The 19,426-nt window shown below is 46.8% G+C and overlaps 1 protein-coding gene across 1 annotated transcript in view; it reads left to right on the forward strand.

The window, feature by feature from the left end:
• The window catches only part of rab6ba (RAB6B, member RAS oncogene family a), a gene marked incomplete at both ends in the record, with an annotated part of 276,963 nt that overhangs the window by 152,470 nt on the left and 105,067 nt on the right, over positions 1-19,426 (forward strand). Inside the window, 2 exon segments of the mRNA XM_084307347.1 lie at positions 9,561-9,614; positions 10,707-10,812. Coding sequence (XP_084163473.1) covers positions 9,561-9,614; positions 10,707-10,812 — 160 coding nt within the window.

Raw genomic sequence — 19,426 nt, forward strand, 5'->3', positions numbered from 1 at the left:
TCTGTTTTGCCCATGTGTAATGATAGTTTGTTATCAACGAGCCATATGCAGATTCTGCCTAGTTCCGAGCTGAGGGATTTTTCAACCTGCAACTTGTTCTTGTCAGACACCAGCAGGGCTGAGTCGTCCGCAAACAGGAACAAGTTGCAGTCACAAGCTGACAACATGTCATTTGCATAAATTAGGAACAGTAGCGGTCCTAGTATGCTTCATTGTTGAACACCACAGCTTACCCCTTGTGCCTTGTTAGGTAAATGACAGAGTTGTCACATTAGTGCATGAAAAGATTGCATCACATTCAAGGTAATAAAAAAACTTAATTTGTAATATTTTGTTCCAATTCTTTTTTTATGAATACCACTATGGACCTAACTCAACATATCTATCAAAGATTCCAAATATTTCCGTTTGTAGGGTTAGGGTTAGGGTTAGGGTTGGGGTTAGGGTTAGGGTTAGGGTTAGGGTTGGGGTTAGGGTTAGGGTTGGGGTTAGGGTTAGGGTTAGGGTTGGGGTTAGGGTTAGGGTTAGGTTAGGGGAATGTTCCCCCACACTGAGCAAGTGTTGGGGTGGGCACGGGCACAGGGATGAGATTTTACCTTCTCCTAATCTTTCTGGCTGGGTAACCCTAACCCTAACCCCCTAATGGCAAGAAATAAACCACTATGGACGGTTTGAAAGCTAATAGTTAACTTTTGTGTTAGAGGGTTTCAAAATCTAATTTTTTCAAATTCTGTGAATATATGGAAAATAAGCAAACGGACACAATTTCATGACATAATCATCAACACAGCCACCGTTGTACACACAAACACACACAAAAAAGGCTAAATAAAGGAAATAGTTGCTAAGGAGGCACAAGGGTTACTGTGAGGGGGGGGGGTAGAGTACCGTTTACCTCTGTCATAACTTATGTAAACATATTAGGTTAGTTATCGTATACACAGTTTGCTGAATGGAGAGAAGAACGGTGACATAGGCTTTCCCCCCAAATGAGTTGATAGTCCACAACAGATATTGAATTAACCCATTGCTTTATTTTGTGAGGCCCAAGCGGAGAAGAGGACGCAGACATACAGGGATTAATCATTTAACAAATATGAATACATGGTTTCCAATTCGCTGGTCTATTACAATGACCTCACAGAAACATTCAAAGCAGAATAGTACTCACACATAGCCATATTGTCATCTGAAGAAATGGTGGCGGAGGAGGACAGACTGGGTGCCTGACCTAACCTCTAATACTTTTTAACTGTGGGTTTTATAGTGGTTATGACTTCACACACTGCCTGGCCTTGTCTGGCCAATCAAAAGTTACATCCAAAACATTGTCTCCCTCCTAGGCCGGTCTTTCCAAATACGGTCATGTCATTTCACACCTGGCGTCCTGCTGACTGTGGCATCTGCTGGCTTCTCCCCCCATGAGAGGATGATTCCTCAGAGTCATTTCTTGTGTAGCAGTTGAATAATAAAACATTTCTAAGGTGTATCTTTAGTGTAATGAATTATATATATCCAGAATTAAAACAATGTATTCGTTACCTATAGTTCAATACCAGACATTCTATATAAGATAACACAAAACCTGTATTTACCAGACTGAACTTATGGATACTGAGATTTCCATACTATATATATATAAACATTTTAACAGAGAAGTAGAAGAACATGTTCTATTATCTTCATAGACAGTTGAAATTCTAATGACATTCAAATCGCTTTGACCCTTCAACCTCCCTCCAGTTTAAGAGTACCCCTCTCCCGTTCGAATGCACTACTTCCCCTACTTAGATACACCTCTCCCCAAATGAGTTCAGGTAGCCCGAACGTTGGGCCAACCGGCTTCTTAGGGCCGCCTTGTACCCGACGCCGGACCCCTCTCCCCCAACAGAGATGCAGGTCTCCACTTCCGGGGCAAGGTCTCCTCTCGTGAACGGAAAAAGTCCCCTTCTTTTACCTTCGGGTGCAGTATTAGGCTGGGTCCCTTTCCAATTATTATGTGTTACTATCCAGATTCCTCTGAATCGACACACCTTATCCCTCTGCTTCCCAGCATTTTCTTTTCAAAAACAGTGATCACAGAAGCACAACTCGCCTACTAACTCAGTCGGTTAGTAAGGTTATTGTGGCCTGACTGTACATTGAGCCAGATGCATTTATGGTCTCCTTGCCATATGCTTATCTGACCGGCTGGCGACCCAGTCGATAGCGACCTCATAGTCCGTCATCAAGTCAGGACCCCAAATGGCTAACTGTCCGTAGTACCTATCAGCCACTCAGTTTAGAAACCGACGGTCTTGTCCCCATCCCGCTTGCTTTGGGTATGAAAATATTGACCGTTTTCACCAGCCTTGCCTGTTCACAAAGGTGGATTGCCCCTCTGGCACATCACCCCCTCTGCTAGGTGTTGATTGTTATCAACGTACCACACAGTGCCCACATTTCCTTACATGCGACATCTGTGCCGACTAGACGGTTCCACAGTAAGATGTGCTCATCTTTCATTAGACACGGGGGCCATTCAGTATCTCCCCAGCACTATAGATATTGTTTAACGTGTCCTCGGAATCTTGCGATTCCACTGCCGCCTGTTAGGGACTAAGGTTCGAGGGGCCTAATCCCCTCCCTAATCCCTTTTTATCTAATAAATCAGATTAATGTGATATAGTTGTGATAAATATCTATCTATGATTCTTGAGATATTTTCAAAGCAAGTCGGGTGTCTTGGTCAGACCAGCTGTCTCTACTATAAGCTAGTCACACTGAGGTGTGACTTTTGGTATTTGTTCTGGTGCTGAGTACATTAATATTCTCCATTGTCTGTTACCCTGAGTATACAGTCAGAAGAGATTCCCACACTAAGAGTGAAACTGCCTGTCAGGAACTAATCATTCATGTATTCTATATTTAACGCTACAGTTTGATACTAAGCATTGATGTAGATAACCTATTTTCAGTCTATATCTTAAGACTCCATCCCTCTGACTCCATCCCTCCCACCCCTTTTACTGCCTTCGCCCCAGTCGACTCCTTCTTCATCATGGACCTCATGACCACCTCCAAGACCACTACCTGCTCCCTTGACCCCTTCCCCACTACTCTCACCAAAGCCTGCCTCCCTGCTCTCATCCCCCACCTCACCGCCCTTTTCAATTAATTATTATTATTATTATTATTATTATTATTATTATTATTATTATTATTATTATTATTATTATTATTATTATTATTATTATTATTATTATTATTATTATTATTATTATATGTAATATATATTGAAGAGAGAATCACCTATGGTGATTCTAATGATATTCTAATGATATTCACCTAATGATATTCAAATATACCCTTTTTTTATTTGACAAGGATATTCTTTGTTATAGAAATGCACTCAGATGCGACGCTCGCACCCCCGGAATGTGGTACTGTTTACACAAAAGAACAGTTGTCCTGGTGGGGGGTTTTACGACGTCCTGTAAAGAGATCTGCAGTCTTATTTAGCTCACAGTTTCCTGTTTGTTGTTTCAACCTGTTATTTGGCATTCCAGCAGTCGCCCAAGTTACCCAGTATTTGTTGAAATTAAACATTTTTCAAGTCAATGGATACGACACCTCCACCATCTGTTCTCTCCCCTCCAGGTAGGATTGCATCCAGCTCACTGATAAACTATCAAAACCAATTGCTTTTAGCTTGTCAATCAGAATGGAGTGATTGACAGTGTCAAAGGCCTTTTGTAGATCCAGCATGACCATGCCGCAGTATTTGCCCGCGTCCACCTCTTGTTTGATGTGGTCATTCAAACAGAGAAGGCATGTGTCAGTGGAGTGGGATGTTCTGAAGCCAGATTGGAATTTGTAGATTCGATTTTTTTCCGCCAGGTACTTTTCGACCTGTTTGTAGACTATTTTGTCCATGACTTTCGAGATGGAGGTAAGAATAGAAACATGGCGGTAGTTGCCTGGGTCTAATTTGCTGCCCTTTTTGTGCAGAGGGGTCACTCTTGCAATTTTGTTTTATGGAGAGGTTTATTATGTGTGTGATGACTGGGGTGATGGCGGCTGCTGAGTCTCTGAGGAATTTGGAGGGGATGTTGTCATGGCCAGTGGCCTTGTTAGGTTGGAGGGCGCTCAGTTTTTTGAGTACCTCATCGGTTGTTACCATTTCTAGTTTGAAGTCGTCTTTGCGGACCCCTAGGTTTTTGTAGTATGCTACAGTATCTTACATAATGACCTCCTAGACCCTAATCAGTCAGGCTTCAGGACTGGTCACTCCACAGAGACAGCCCTCATTGCGGTCACAGAGGCACTTCACTTAGCAAAAGCGAAAGGCCTCTCCTCTGTCCTGATTCTCCTAGATCTATCTGCAGCCTTCGACACAGTCAACCACCAGATCCTCCTTGCGGCCCTCGCAGGAATGGGAGTGGCTGGCTCTGCGCTGACATGGCTGACATCATACCTCAATGACCGCTCCTACCAAGTGTCATGGAGAGGGACCCTATCGGCCACCCGCCCCCTGCGGACGGGTGTCCCCCAGGGCTCGGTTTTAGGACCCCTTCTCTTCTCCCTCTACACTAAATCACTGGGTAACATTATCACGTCTCCTACCATTGTTATGGCGACGATACTCAACTCTTCCTCTCCTTCCCTCCCTCAGATATCCACTTCTCTGAGCGGATCTCGGCCTGTCTGTCCGACATCTCCGCCTGGATGACGACCAACCACCTCAAACTGAACCTAAGCAAAACAGAATTGCTCCACCTGCCGGCCAAATCCTCCCCCCTGACCGACCTTTCCATCAGTCGAGAATGCAGCTGTGACCGCGTCCCCGACCGCCAAGAACCTTGGTGTTGTCCTCGACGACCATTTGAACTTCTCTGCTCACATCGCAGCGACAACCAGAACCTGCCGATTCCTCCTGAGCAACGTCAGAAGGATCCGCCCCTTCCTGACAAAAGAAGCCACCCAACTCCTCGTCCAATCAACAGTCATCTCCCGCCTCGACTACTGCAACGCACTGCTCGCTGGCCTCCCGGCCACTGCCACTAAGCCTCTTCAACTCATTCAGAACGCAGCGGCCCGCCTGATCTCAAACCTACCGAAGTCGGCCCATGTCACCCCACTTCTTAGGGACCTGCACTGGCTCCCCATTGCTGCACGAATCCGCTTCAAGGCCCTCGACCTAGCATACCGTGCGGCAAAGGGAACCGCTCCCGCCTACCTCCGGTCAATGGTCTCTAACTACACACCCTCAAGACCCCTACGCTCTGCATCTTCTGGCCGCCCCAGACCTACTCCTATCCAAGCTCCGGGAGGGTCATCAAAGAGAAGTCGCCTATTCTCAGTCCTTGCCCCACAATGGTGGAATGAACTACCCACCCCAGTTAGGACAGCCGAAACACGTCCAATCTTTCGCCGTCGACTAAAGACGCACTTCTTCAACCATTATCTGAATTTTAAAAAAAGAAAAAAAATATCTAACCCTAACTAACCTACACTGTAGCACTCAACACTTTGATGAACATTGTTGCTCAGCTGATAGAGTTGTGCCCTTCCTGATGGCTTGTCGTACAGAACTTGTAAGTCGCTTTGGATAAAAGTGTCAGCTAAATGACTAAATGTAAATGTATGCTACTATGTGTTCTACCCCATAATGCCCTGAGTGGGAGGGTAGTTTGTTTACCAGTGTTGTGGCTATGTTTGTGAAGAAGATGTTTAAGTAATTGGCTACATCCAGCTTGTCTGTGATGAGCGTGTTGTCCGTCTTTATGTTTATGTTTGAGAATCTGGTTTTAAGTTTTTTACTGCAGCCTAGTTGATTCTTGAGTAATTTCCAAAGTTCACATGGTTTGTTTTTGTTTTCCTCAGTTTTGTCATTGATGAAATTTTTGCGGTTTTGATCATGGTGTTTATGTCATTTCTTAGTCTGTTTCTTTGAATTTTTTGTTCAACCACGTGGGGCTTGGAGTTCACTGTTTGAGCTTTTGGAAAGCTTTGTCTGACAGATAGCTTCTTGGCCCTGTTTCAACGCACGGTTGACAAAATGCCAGAACACTAGTGTGGGTACTGTATTGGGGGGGGGGTAAATTAATTTATTAAAATGTATTTTCTACAATTGTTAATATCCAACAGTCAGCGTGTGGGTGTGTTGCGTCATTACGCTGTCGGCAACTGAGTGCTTAGTGCTGTCCCATTTCGTAGTGCAATTCACCCCTTGTGGCTCCGCTCTGAAGGGTGACTCCCATCAAGGGCACTCCAAGACGAGGGGTAGGGCCAAGCCGTAGGGCCAAGCCGTAGGGCCAAGGGGAGAATTGGGACGCAGCCCAAGTGTATCATAAAAGCCACTCTGTTCTGGCGGTCTGTAGATTGCGCCGACTAGTACAGATTTAGCCCTTTCGAACAAAATGTCAACCCATACAGTTTCAATTGCCTCATTATTCAGGTCAGTACGGTTAATGAATTTGGTATCTTTATGTATATACATACATCACACCTTCTATACACTTGTGTGCAAAAAAAACAAATGAAAGATGTCATTTTAAACTAATTTCTTTTTTTAAGAATGTTGGTCGAGCAGGGCCAGGAAGCCATGGTCTGTGTTCTTTAATGATGATGTGTGCTGCTTAATAATTAAAGGGGTTATGAATAATTCCTCCGGATCTAATCTGTTCGTGTTTAGCTCTCTGTGTGGGATTCTATATTTAACCCAGGGGCCAGAAAGAGCCTACCGAACTGCAATTCTAATCCAAATGAAAAAAACTCAGGTTTAACATTTGTCATCTCAGTAATATTACTCGAGGTCAGTGGTTTTTTTTAACTTCTTCTTAGGGGACTCAGCTCATAACTGATTTTGCAGGCTAAAATGCACTGTGTCGGGTGATCTAACTAAATTTAATTAAGACGACTAGCTTGCAGTGTTTTATTCAGCTTATAGCCTGCTTGCCAGGGGGCTTACAAAGGCTTTGGGAACATACAGTAGCTAGTAGCATTACTGCTTTCTCCAGAAAGATTTGGGGACCCATATTAACATTGCTGCCACCCGCAATTAGGTCCCAAATCAGACCTTGAAGAACACTAAACTGTATGTTTTCAATTGAAATCGGCTCTGCTATTAGCTAAAATGAGGCAAATACCTCCAGTGCTCTAGGTTGATCTTTCTTTTAAAATGATCTTCTCATTACAGCAACACGTTTGACTTTTACATTGAGTGCTGGTTGATCAGACTCAGGGAGAGGATAAATTAAGATAAGATAAGATATTCCTGGGTGGTCGGGTAGTGCAGCGGACTAAGTGTCTGTCTACCACCACAGAGACAGTGGGATCGAATCCAGCTGTGGTGCTTCCGGGTTGGCCAACCTTCCATACTAACACAATTGGCAGTGTTAGAGGGTGGGGGAAAAAAACGTGGCGAGGGTGGGTCCTGGTCGTTGTAAACAGCGACTCCTACAGTTCGGTCGGGGCGCCTGCACAGCAAGGGAAGGATCTAGGAGAGGTAGTGTGACCTTCCACACGTTACACTCTCCCAGTGAAAGTCCACGCTGCCAGGTGAAAAGAAGCGGTGGACTGGGTACACATGTATCGGAGGAAGCATGTGATAGTCTCGGCCCTCCCGGACCGACGGTAGGGGGTAGAGTCCGCAACGACCAGGAAGGGGATTGGGAATTGGCATAACGACTAACATTGGGATGGGAGAAAAACGGAAAAAGAAGGAGGAAAAAGATAATAATAAAAAATAAAAAAAAAGATAAGATATTCCTTTATTGATCCCCTTGGGGAAATTCGGTATCATAGCAGCATGGGGGAGGGGGGAGGGGAGGTACAGGTAGTAGAAGACATACAGGTAGCTACAGGTCACAGAATTATAGTACAGTGGAGAAGTAAAAATGTAAATAGCAATATAATATAATTAACTCTGGACATGCGCATATGGGCAACAAGGTGCGAGATGAGGGTATGTAAGTTATTTTGCCCTACAATACATATAGTTACAATATATAATCTAATAATATAAATGTAATCGAATATATAATCTAAAAAAAACGAAATGCTAGGTCCCCTGAGTTTGCTCAGAACAGGGTAAATCTGCATTTCACAATGATGCCCCCTAACTCATGGAATGATCTCCAACAGTCCTTAAAGCTTGAGATTCCTCTGTTGCAGAGTTTAAGACCTTGATCTCCAACTTTTGTCAATAAAGTTGTACATGTTTTTTTTAGTTTTTTTTGTGATCTTTTCCCCCCTCCCTTTTCCTCCGTTTTTCTCCCATCCCAATGTTAGTTGTTATGCCAATTCCCAATCCCCTTCCTGGTCGCTGCGCACCTACCCCCTACAGTCGGTCTGGGAGAGTGGAGGCTATCACATGCTTCCTCCGACACATGTGTAGCCAATCAACCGCTTCTTTTCACCTGGCAGCGCGGACTCTCACTGAGAGGGTGTAACGTGATCCTTTCCTCGCTGAGCAGGCGCCCCGACCGAACTGTAGGAGTCGCTGTTTAGAACGACCAGGACACGTGAATACTTTACCCAAGGCAGTTGTCCTTCCGCGTTCGGTTTGCGCGCCCTGATTGGCCTCTCAGCGCCCAATCGCGTTAGCCTACACAGAGCTAGCAGAGTATCGGGAGAAATTTAATATTACTGTGAAGAGAATCACGTCGCTGCAGATGCTCGCAGTTAGTTGACCATGGAGATGGTAAAGTACTACGGATGTAAAACATTTGGAATTGTTTACAATAAAGCTGTGATTGTACAACTTCAAGGCTCCTTTCGATCGCCGTGCTGCTGCTAGGAAGGAGCAATAAGAGGAAAACAATGTCAACATAATTGATATGAATAGCGCGTTACGTTAATATTGGGCTGTGGAACTGAAAGCTGATGCACGGCGATAGTAGGGCTAACGCGATTGGGCGCTGAGAGGCCAATCAGGGCGCGCAAACCGAACGCGGAAGGACAACTGCCTTGGGTAAAGTATTCAAGCGACCAGGACCCACCCACCGACTTTCCCACCCTCTAACACTGCCAATTGTGTTAGTACGACGGCCGGCCAAGCCGGAAGCAACGCCGATACCAGTATATCCTGCGTTGGTGGCAAGCGCCTTGCCCACTATGCCACCCGGCCGCCCTAAATTGTACATGTTTTAATTTATTTGTTATCCTTGCTTTTGTCTACCCTTGTCTTGTTGTCTTATTGTTATGTTTTTATATTTACAGTATCAACGTGACTGTAAATTAGGGAAACCTCAGTTTCCTTTTGAGTTTAAATAAAGGTTTGAAATATCCAGTTCATCTATATCAGCGATTTCAAAGCCTCAATCTTTTTTTTTTTACCACATAAATGTAATTAATTTTGTACTCTGTACATTCTGATTTGATTTGTTGGTGGAAAATAACTTTCTTAATCCATCATAACATAAATACAATGTATGTCCTAGTCCTTGTATCAAGAGCTCAATCAATCAACAACAAAAACTTGTCTCCACTTCTATTTTAACTTTTGGTTGTGGGCGGGGGCAACCGATTTGTACAGATTGGGCCTTTAATCTGTATATCCTCTTTTCTAATTCTAGGCCACAATTGGAATTGACTTCCTGTCGAAAACCATGTACTTGGAAGACCGAACGGTAAGAAATACTTATCTGACCTACACAGTGTCATAACAACAAGGTTCATTATAGAATGCTGTCAAGTAGGGCTGGACAATAGGTATACTGTAGATATTTATTGATAATCATCTATCCGTATTATTGTATCATTGATTTTCTTTTTATGTTGTGAATCGTGATACAAATATTTAGTCAGATTTCTGACTGTTTTATGAAATATTTGAGAATTTGTCAAAATGAAAATGTATAGTTTTCATTTGAGACTGTATTGACTTCGCATTACCATGCAGTTGTATATTAACAGCAAAAACGTGTGATTTCATATACCTAAGGAGATATCGTGATATAAACAATATCAATATCGGAAGAAGTCCTTCTGTACATGTATTCTTTCTTTCATATTGCCCAGCCCCACACTCTCAAGCACCTTTCAAATATCAACAATGCACTAGCTCCTCATATCAGATAGAAACCATTGGACACATGGGAAATGTTTTTTTTACCCCCATATTAAATTAGTTGCATGCATTCAGTTACCTCCACATCACCTTCCTACCCTGTAACTGTATCGGTGAGCTGGGTGTCATTTCCCTGATGTATCAAATGTAAATGTATACAATCAAATATGTCTGCATGTCTGTTAATGTCCTTGGGATATCTCACATAAAGCAGCATGACCTTGAAAGTGTTAGCATGGGAATGAATGTGCTTGTACGTGTGCTGTGCACATACTTCTGTCAGTGCATGCATCTGTATTCCTCATGTATATTCATGTGGGTGGATAAAAGGTGTGTGTGTGTGTGTGTGTGTGTGTGTGTGTGTGTGTGTGTGTGTGTGTGTGTGTGTGTGTGTGTGTGTGTGTGTGTGTGTGTGTGTGTGTGTGTGTGTGTGTGTGTGTGTCTGTGTGTGTGTGTGTGTGTGTGTCTGTGTGTGTGTGTGTGTGTGTGTGTGTGTGTGTGTGTGTGTGTGTGTGTGTGTGTTTGTGTGTGTGTGTGTGTGTGTGTGTGTGTGTGTGTGTGCGCGCGTTCTGAGAGAGAGCCAGCTGTCTCCAGGCTCTCTGTGGTAACTGAATAACCTGAGTGTCCTCAGCCCTGTCTCTCTGAACCCCAGGTGAGGCTGCAGCTCTGGGACACGGCGGGACAGGAGCGCTTCAGGAGCCTCATCCCCAGCTACATACGGGACTCCACTGTGGCCGTGGTGGTCTACGACATCACAAGTCAGTGGCCTCTTCACACTTCACGCTTGACTTCACACCAACCCTCGGAAATCCAAGCCCTCTTCTTCCGGGGGGGGGGAGGTTGAAGGGGGAGGTTGAAGGTCAGCAGCAGGGGACCTTAAGATCCTAGGTCCTAAAGAATCAAAACAATGCTAATTTATTTTGCAACCGTGAATAAACAGAAGCCTGTTAAGTTCTATAACCCCCCCCCTACCCATATCACCTCCCAGACACACAAAACCACCCTCCCAACCACCCTCCCATCAACCAGCCCCCCCCCCCCCCCCCCCCCCCCCCCAAAAAACAAAACCTCTATCCAGGCACACCTGCCAATAACACATATCCAAGCTGTGCTTTCCATGCACTCTATGTCTCTTTCATTAGATAGCGGGAGATGGTGTTCTTTCATCCCAGCCGCTCTTAAGGGGCACAGCTCTCCTGCCTCTATGTATGTAACAACTCCACCACCTGGGTTGTGTGTTGTGCTTGAGCAGCATCCTCGCTCAAGAATCAGGAGGATCAATTCTCGCATGTCCGACTCGCATGTTCACCCCCATGTAGGGCATTGAAGTAAGAGGCATTCAATTGATATTGATAGTTTTCTGGTGTGTCGACTCGTGAAAAATCACAGAATGAATTTCAATCCACGTAGGCTATGATGTTCAATTGATAAAAGGCCAGTAGCCTACATTTCTCGAAGTGACAAACATACCCCCCAAAGGACTGATAATTGTCACCTACTGTTTGGCGGTTCAAAGGGTATTTTAGTTTTCTTTGGCTCAGTGAGCTTCTGACATTGTATTCTGTCCCCAGAGTGACTGTCCATTGCTTTGTTGTGAAATGATGGACAGACACCTTTCCCGCTCTGCTGTGGAGCAGGTGTAGAATGGCAAATAGCTCCGGAGCTGACAGCAACACAACATTAATAGCGGAGCTAGTGTGTATGAATTATACATTTGGTAAACTAATTGCAGCCTCTGCAAATGTAAAAACTCTGAATCTGAATCTGCAAATGTAAACAAATTTATTTCCTCAAAGTGTATAGTGCACCTTTAAGCCATTTTCTCCCACGTCTCAAATTGTGCTCTGACAAAATATCCCCACAGTCCCACGTTGGTCCTATCGAATAGAGCTGGTTTGATTCTTCTCTCTGTTCTCTCCCGACGTGAGAAGCTGAGTTTTGAAGAAGATCTTGAAGCCTCAGAATTATGAATCCACCGTGTTCATTGTATCTCACTTTGTCAAATGTGCGTCTCGTTAAAGATTCTTCTTCTAATTAGTCCTGCTCAGCTCAGGATAACCAGATCACAAACAGACCGTTTTTTGTCTTTGATGTCAAATGAGCAAATCTGTTCATTATCTATCATTTAACTCTCACGTCCACAAACGAGAACAGCGGTTTCCAGTGAGAGAAACCTTGTTATATAACTGCCCCACATCTCAGATTCTCTCTCCGTTCTCTCTCGATTTTCCACAAATGTATCTAAATGTTTCACTTACCCTCCTGCCCATCATGCTGAACGTAAGATTCAGAGCGGTTGTCGGGGACTTGTGTCGTAACATTTTGTGCTCCGCTTGCCCTCACCACTGAACCCTTGGCCCGGGGCCGCTTGTGCAATAGAGTGAAAAACACATAATATTCTGCACGGTAACTCCGGGAGAGTGTTGCCATCGTGAGCTTAGAGAAGCAGAAAGTTCAGAAAGTTCACTCAGAGTTCACCGTCGCAGACTTTTAATAATAGAAAGGAGAGAAAGCGTATTAAGAATAAAGACGAATCAAAAGCTTTCCAGATAAATTCTCATTTAATTAATAGTTTCCACGAAAGCTCATTTGTCTCACATAAGTCTTCCAACTTTTTTCACTTTCTCCTCAGGGGAGTTTTAGGAGGAACAGTTTAGAAAGAGATGGAACAAAAAAATTATAATACTTACAAAAAGAAATAATTACTTTTATTTTTTTATCCCGTCCTGACATTTGGGGAGCAACAAACCATTCCTCTGGGGTGTCTTCATACACGTAATACAGAAAATAAATAGCAATTAAATGAGGTAGCAGAATTGTGAAACGACTGCCAGGGCCTGTGTTTTCTCAAGCATCTTAAACGCAGTGCCTCTTAAGTCAGAGCGAGGTTGTGTGACTTTAGCACTGGTAGTAGATCAGTACTGCTTTTCAAAGAAGTGTGATGCATACTGTATGGGTCCGGGGGATTATTTGTTCCAGCTCTCATTTTCATTTAGCCAATACTAGCCTGGAAGAAAGATTTAAACTCCACGACTCTGCGCTACAGCAGGACTGTATATAGAGTCGCGGATATGATGATCGGAAACCCCTAATGATAACGAAGGTTATCCTATAACCCTAGTTATATGAGTATAGCGAGCGCTCTGCTCTATTGGAACTGTCCCTTTAATCATATGCTATCATGAAAACTTTCAACCACATGCACGCTCACCTGCCTGGCCACGCCCACATCCGCTCACACATAAGCGGGGCCATGGCCATACTACCAGCTCCTTCCCCAGTCTTTCACCCCCGAAACGGAAGACACGTGGGGTCCTCAGTGAGTCAGAGCAGAGCGCTCGCTATACTCATATTTTTATTTTTATTTATCCTTTATTTATCCAGGAATGTCCCATTGAGATACAAGATCTCTTCTTCCAGGGAGTCCTGACCAACACAACACACAACAAGTTTCAACATAAAACAGGGCATTAAACAAAAAACATACAATTCAAATATAAATACAGAGGGTCATTTGTGCAGTGGCAAGGAGCATAATCACATCAACAATAGCATCAGGTAAAACAGTTACATGTTTCATAAAGGGCTAATCGTAGCATACCTTTAAAAGCATTCACAGTAGGAAGTGCCTGTAGACAAAGTTTCACTTGCAGCGTATTCCATAAAAAGGGAGCATAGTGGGAGAATGCAGCTTTACCAAGCTCTGACTGCATCAAAGGAACATTTAACAGCATCCCATTTGCTGCTCGTCTGGTATTAAAAAAGCAAGTATAAAAGGACAGAAGTCTGGAGATATATAAGGGCAGCTTACCTAGCAATGACTTAAGGATAAAAATCAACATGTGTGATTGTCTTCTTTGGTACAGAGAGGACCATCCTAATGACTGATACAAAGTGCAGTGGTGGGTGCGAGAGCCTGCACCTGTTACAAAACGTATGGCAGTATGGTACGCAGAATCCAGCTTTTTAAGCAGGGAGGAAGGAGCATGCATATAGATTACATATAACTAGGGTTATAGGATAAACTTCGTTATATTTCGTATAGCTTTTTGCGCTCTGCTCTATTGGAAGACAAGAGTGGAGCAGAGCGGAAAGCCCGACAGATGTACCTGCTGAGGTCCCCTACAACCATCAGAATACCGGGGAGGACCCAGACCCCCTCGCCCCCCCCTAGTGAGGGGCGGGAGGGAGACTGGACCTGAACTGTGTGAAGGGGGAACAGTACCTCAAACGCACAGGGTGAGCAGACCGTGGGACTTACCATCGTATAGAAGGGCCCGCGACTACTCGGACGCGCATCCTGCCCGCCACCAGAAAACGGACGTGAAACAAAAAAAAAACGTCACAGCCCCCAACATCGCGGGGTCGGGGTCAAAAAGCCCCAACCCCGCGGCAAGGCCGTAGCAGCGGGCCGCGGAAGAGACCCCAGCCCCAGGACACATCCCGGGGGCCAGGACCCCCTGAAAGAGGGGCCTGGCGAGGTCAACGAGGCCGCGGCATCGAGACCCCACCAGACGGTCACTGGTGACACCACCCCCCACATCGCCAGCGTATCGGACAGGGCCTAAAATAGGTGAAGGCCCTTCTCCCCCTGGCACGCCGCTCCGAAGTGCTCCAAGGAGGCTTCCCCCCCACAATGTTGTGGGGCCAGCTGGCGCACCGGGGAGACAACCCTCCAAGGAGGTTGATCCCTCAATCCAGGTCGACAGGTCTTAAGAGCAGAACTCGACCTGCGCCCGGAGCACTGCGGACTAGACAGGCGCCTAAGGGGCTTACTGTAAGAACAGTATCCCGGCGGAAAGGGTGTTCGGTATGTTGTGCACCATGTCACAATCTCATGGGGCCACGAACCTCGCAGAGTCGGAGTTAGCCAACTCCGCCAGCGAACAGATTCCCCCACGAACCCTGACCCTGCCAATTTATTAATCCCGCAGGGTCGAGGTTCAGAGAAAGAGTTTGACACAATTGGCAGACGTCACGAAACATGCAGGGGCATACTCTCGGGCAGCCGGGGTCAGACCCAGGCTCAACCAGAGAGTCGACTCTGCTACCAACACACCGGGGAGACAACCACCCCCCTATGTTTATTAACAGAAAATGGTTGCTCCCTTAACCCATTAAGAAACATAACTGCGTGTATACACAGGCTATACAATGCAGTTCAAGGCGTTTCAGGTTTACAAAGGGTTAACCCAGGCCAACAGGTCAACGAGGGCAAGGCCCGACCTGGGCCTGGAGGACCGGGACCTACACAGGGATGCATAGAGGAGTTGACAGAAGCAGCCTCCCCGACAGCCCCCTCCCATCCCCGGTTTAGCAGGGAGGGAGGGGTGAAATGAATGGAGAAGGACCAACCCACCTAACATTGTGCAAAAAGGTACAACATAGTATGGACCAATGCACACCACTGTTAAGGGCAACTCGTAGTGGCATCTATATGACACACACATTCATGACATCAACCCCTGTGACGTCCGGCCCGCCCAGGCATTTCCCCCCGGAAAAGCTCAGGGTCCTTCGGGGTACCAGAACTTGTCTGCGCCCCGGCGGACAACGGGTTAAACTGATCCTGTCCGGCGCGACCAGGACAAGTCCCATGCCCTTGTCATGCCACCGCCCCCAGTCCTAAGAGGGGGGTAGGTACGCGTGTCGATCCAAAACATCACAGAGGGCGCCACCAAGACGGTCAGTATGCGAACGCACCGCTCCCGGTGGCCCACCTAACAGGCGTGAAACCCCCCTGCCAATGTTTGATCTACTCCATCATCTCCCCCCGGAGATGTACGCGAGTCCTCGAGTCTAACCTAGTGCACTGGCGCTCGGTAGAGACAAAAATCTCCTTCCCAGCCGACCGCATAAAAAACGCAGTTTTTATGATGTTGGGCAACCAAGGCGTGCCGGTCCCAAAAAGCGAATTCAATCATTGAAAAACACCCTGGGCCAGCCCTGATCGGCCTCGTAAGACCAAACGCTGATTTATGAAACAGCGCGTATGCTCGTAAAGAACCCGAGAACAGTGACGGCGAATTTCTAACAAGAAAGAGCCCCACAATGTTTCCCCTCGCTGTCTGGGACGAGCAGCAGGAAGCCGGTACTAGAGACACAGACACGGGCTCTTATATGACGAGCCTGGGAATAACAACCGCGTCAATTCTGCTCTTTATGTAAGAGGGGAAGACAGCGGTTTTCCCAGAGAGACCTCAACGTGAGTAAAACAATTGAAAAAGGTTCATGTAACAATTGGACTAAGTAGACTAAGACTCTCTGAGGAGAAGACTCCTCTGAGGAGGCTCTCTAACTGAGAGGGAGGCTCTGAAACTCTGAGGAGGAGGCTCTGATACTCTCTGAGGAGGCTCTGAAACTCCCTGAGGAGGAGGCTCTGAAACTCTCTGAGGAGGAGGCTCTGAAACTCTCGGAGGAGGAGGCTCTGAAACTCTCTGAGGAGGCTCTGAAACTCCCTGAGGAGGAGATTCTGAAACTCTCTGAGGAGGCTCTGAAACTCTGAGGAGGCTCTGAAAACTCAAAACGGCCCAATATACACTACTGGTAGGGAGCAGAGCAGAAGAACCAATAGTCTCGACTGCATTGCATCACCTATCCTTTACAATGACAGCGGTCTGTAGCACAGGCCCTGTAACTCACGGACATGTCTCTTGGCCAATAAGAAAACGCACCTGTGACGTCTTCAAATGGCCGGGGGAATCCCGTGTCCCACCTATCCTAATCTGGTGTGGGAGACAGGGAAATCCCCCCCCCCCCCCCTCCCTGTGACGCGAGACAGAACACCCTCGTATCAGGGAGACTGATAGGTAGAAAGGCACAACCTCTCGGCCAATCAGTTTTCTAAAGGATATAACTATATCCGGGGGGAGGTTTATCTGTCCACCCCCCTCAACACCTCACCCCTGATACGACGCCATAAAAAAGCAGAGCCGTGACACCAGTTGCATAGCGTGCTACATGAAAGCACATACTTACCTGTAGAGTAAAAGCTTTACATCATGCACGCCAACCTCAGCCGATAACCTTGTTTGTGTAAAAAACGGATTTCATCCACGACTCTGGCTTATGTGCGAAAAAACTTGCCACCTGCTATTTTTTTACCTTTACCCTTAAGCAAAGAAAAAATAACAGACTGAAGAGAGGGACTCAAAAAAGTCCTTGGTTCACATGCTATGTACAACTCTGTAAGCTAACAATAGCACACCAGTTGCGGACTCAAATGCTACGTTTTAACCTAAAAACGTATTTCATGAAACACACACAACCCTCATCATACAATGAAGCCGTCAAGTTCACTCTTTTCATGTAAGAAAAAACACTGGCTTAGGTAGAGAGAAAGGACATAAGCCCCTGGCTAAGTGCTAGACACAGGCATTGCAAGTTATACACAACAGCAACCAAGCATATTTCAGAGAAATCTGCACAAACTCCCAAGCAAGAAGGCGCCCCCAGCATTTGTAGCTGTGGGTTTATACAGCACACGTCGTATCCCCCAAAATACAGTGAAGTAAACACACGTTTTGTTAAACAAAAACATTCCCCCCTAGGAGGGACCCTTTGTGTCATCAACCAAAAAAAAATTTGGGGGGGGGGGGAGAGTGGGGCATAAGCGCTAACGTGTCCTACCTGACCCCCGGGCGCAAGACGGTTGGCCGCAACAATGGCTGGTCCACCTCGTTGACGAGGCCTCTTGCTGGCGGGGCCAGTAATGGCGACGGCTGGAGTCCTGCTCCGGCGTTTCGCCCACATCCTGCGGCCGGCCTTGGTGGAGGCTGACGACATCCTCTGCCAGAGATGATGCAGAATCAGAATGTCCAGGGCCCGCTACCTCCCCACGGCTATCGCTAATGGTTAGCAACAAGCTAACGGCTAACTCCAGGCTGACGGTTACCAATCAAGCTAATGGCTAGCCCTTACAGGCCCACTGTTAGCTACCGGCTAACGGCCAGCAACTGAAGCTGCGTAAAGGAGGGGAATAGCGATGCAGGCCTGGTCACTCCAGATAGCCGACTGCCTCTTCTTTAGCCCAAAGAAAAAAAGGCAGACAACGCCCGCCTCCCTCACAGGACAGTGTTGCCAGAGATACAGTGGCATCAGCAGCGAAGCCCCGTTTATGCGGGCCGCTGCCGCCTTAAGCTCGGGAATAAAAACATGCAAGCTCGCATCCCTCGCGCCGGGAGGCCAGCCCACTATATTTTTGATAGGCGGGGGCCAACGTCCAGTGCGGATGGCAGTGGGCATCCCTCCTCAGAGGCGGGGACTTGAACCCAGACTCGGAATCGGGGCTCCCAGGAAGACAAAGCCTCTGTCTTCGTGGGGCGTCAAACAAGAACTCCCCGTCCTCTCCATACAATCCCAATTGTCCATAGGACGTTACTGGCTAACGGCTAGCTACAAGCTAACGGCCAGGCTACAGGCTAACGGCCAGCGATAGGCCAACGGTTTAGCTACCGGCTAATGGTTAGCTACAGGCTAACAGCCAGTTACTGTATCTCGGACATGATGAAGAGGTAACGGAGGAATCCTCGCCTGGAGCCGGCTGTTCTGCGGGGCCGTATGCCTGAGCAGCCGACCCCGCACAACTGACACATCTGTTTAGACCGTCCGCCCCCCACCACTCACCGCCAATTGACGTGATCGAGCAGAAGCGGAGAGCCCGCGTCGCAAGACACCACCCACCCAGAGAGACCGTCGGCCAGCCGACAGCCTCTCGCGGCGATAGTATCCAGCTGCACAGCCGGAGAGCAACGCTGGCGGGGGAACTGCCCAGCGACGCACTCTCCTCCGGTCGCCGCTGAGGCTCACCTGCCTGCCACAAACGTGGAGCAGGCAAGTCCCACTACGCCCAGAGGAAGCCCGAATGTGAAGCGCCGGTGGAGGTCAGAATAATCCTCGTGACGACATTATCCTTTCTTTCTCCCGTAAATTAGTGAGAGAGGGAAAAACAAAAGACAATGCCAACACAGCTCCTATAACTAAACTAACTACTTTAGCACTGAACTTGAAGAGGTGCTATACACGGACTTCACGTGGTGAAAGTAGGGAAGGAGCTGGTAGTATAACCATGGCCACGCTTATGTGTGAGCGGATGTGGGCGTGGCCAGGCAGGTGAGGAGCGTGCATGTGGTTGAACGTTTTCATGATAGCATATGATTAAAGGGACAGTTCCAATAGAGCAGAGCGCAAAGCTATACAAAATATAACTGTAAGACCTGGCTGGAGGCACTTCATGCATGCCAAGTTTCTTTAAAAACTCATCACGTCCGAGCGGTCAGGTGGCGTAGCGGAGATTGTGCTCGTCACCAATGCAAGAGGCTGCGGTCTCGACTCCCGGAGAGTCAGCATTGCCTTGGCTTGGGCTGATCGCTA

This window comes from Notolepis coatsorum, assembly GCF_963971535.1.
Source record: "Notolepis coatsorum genome assembly, chromosome: 2".
NCBI lineage: Eukaryota > Metazoa > Chordata > Actinopteri > Aulopiformes > Paralepididae > Notolepis > Notolepis coatsorum.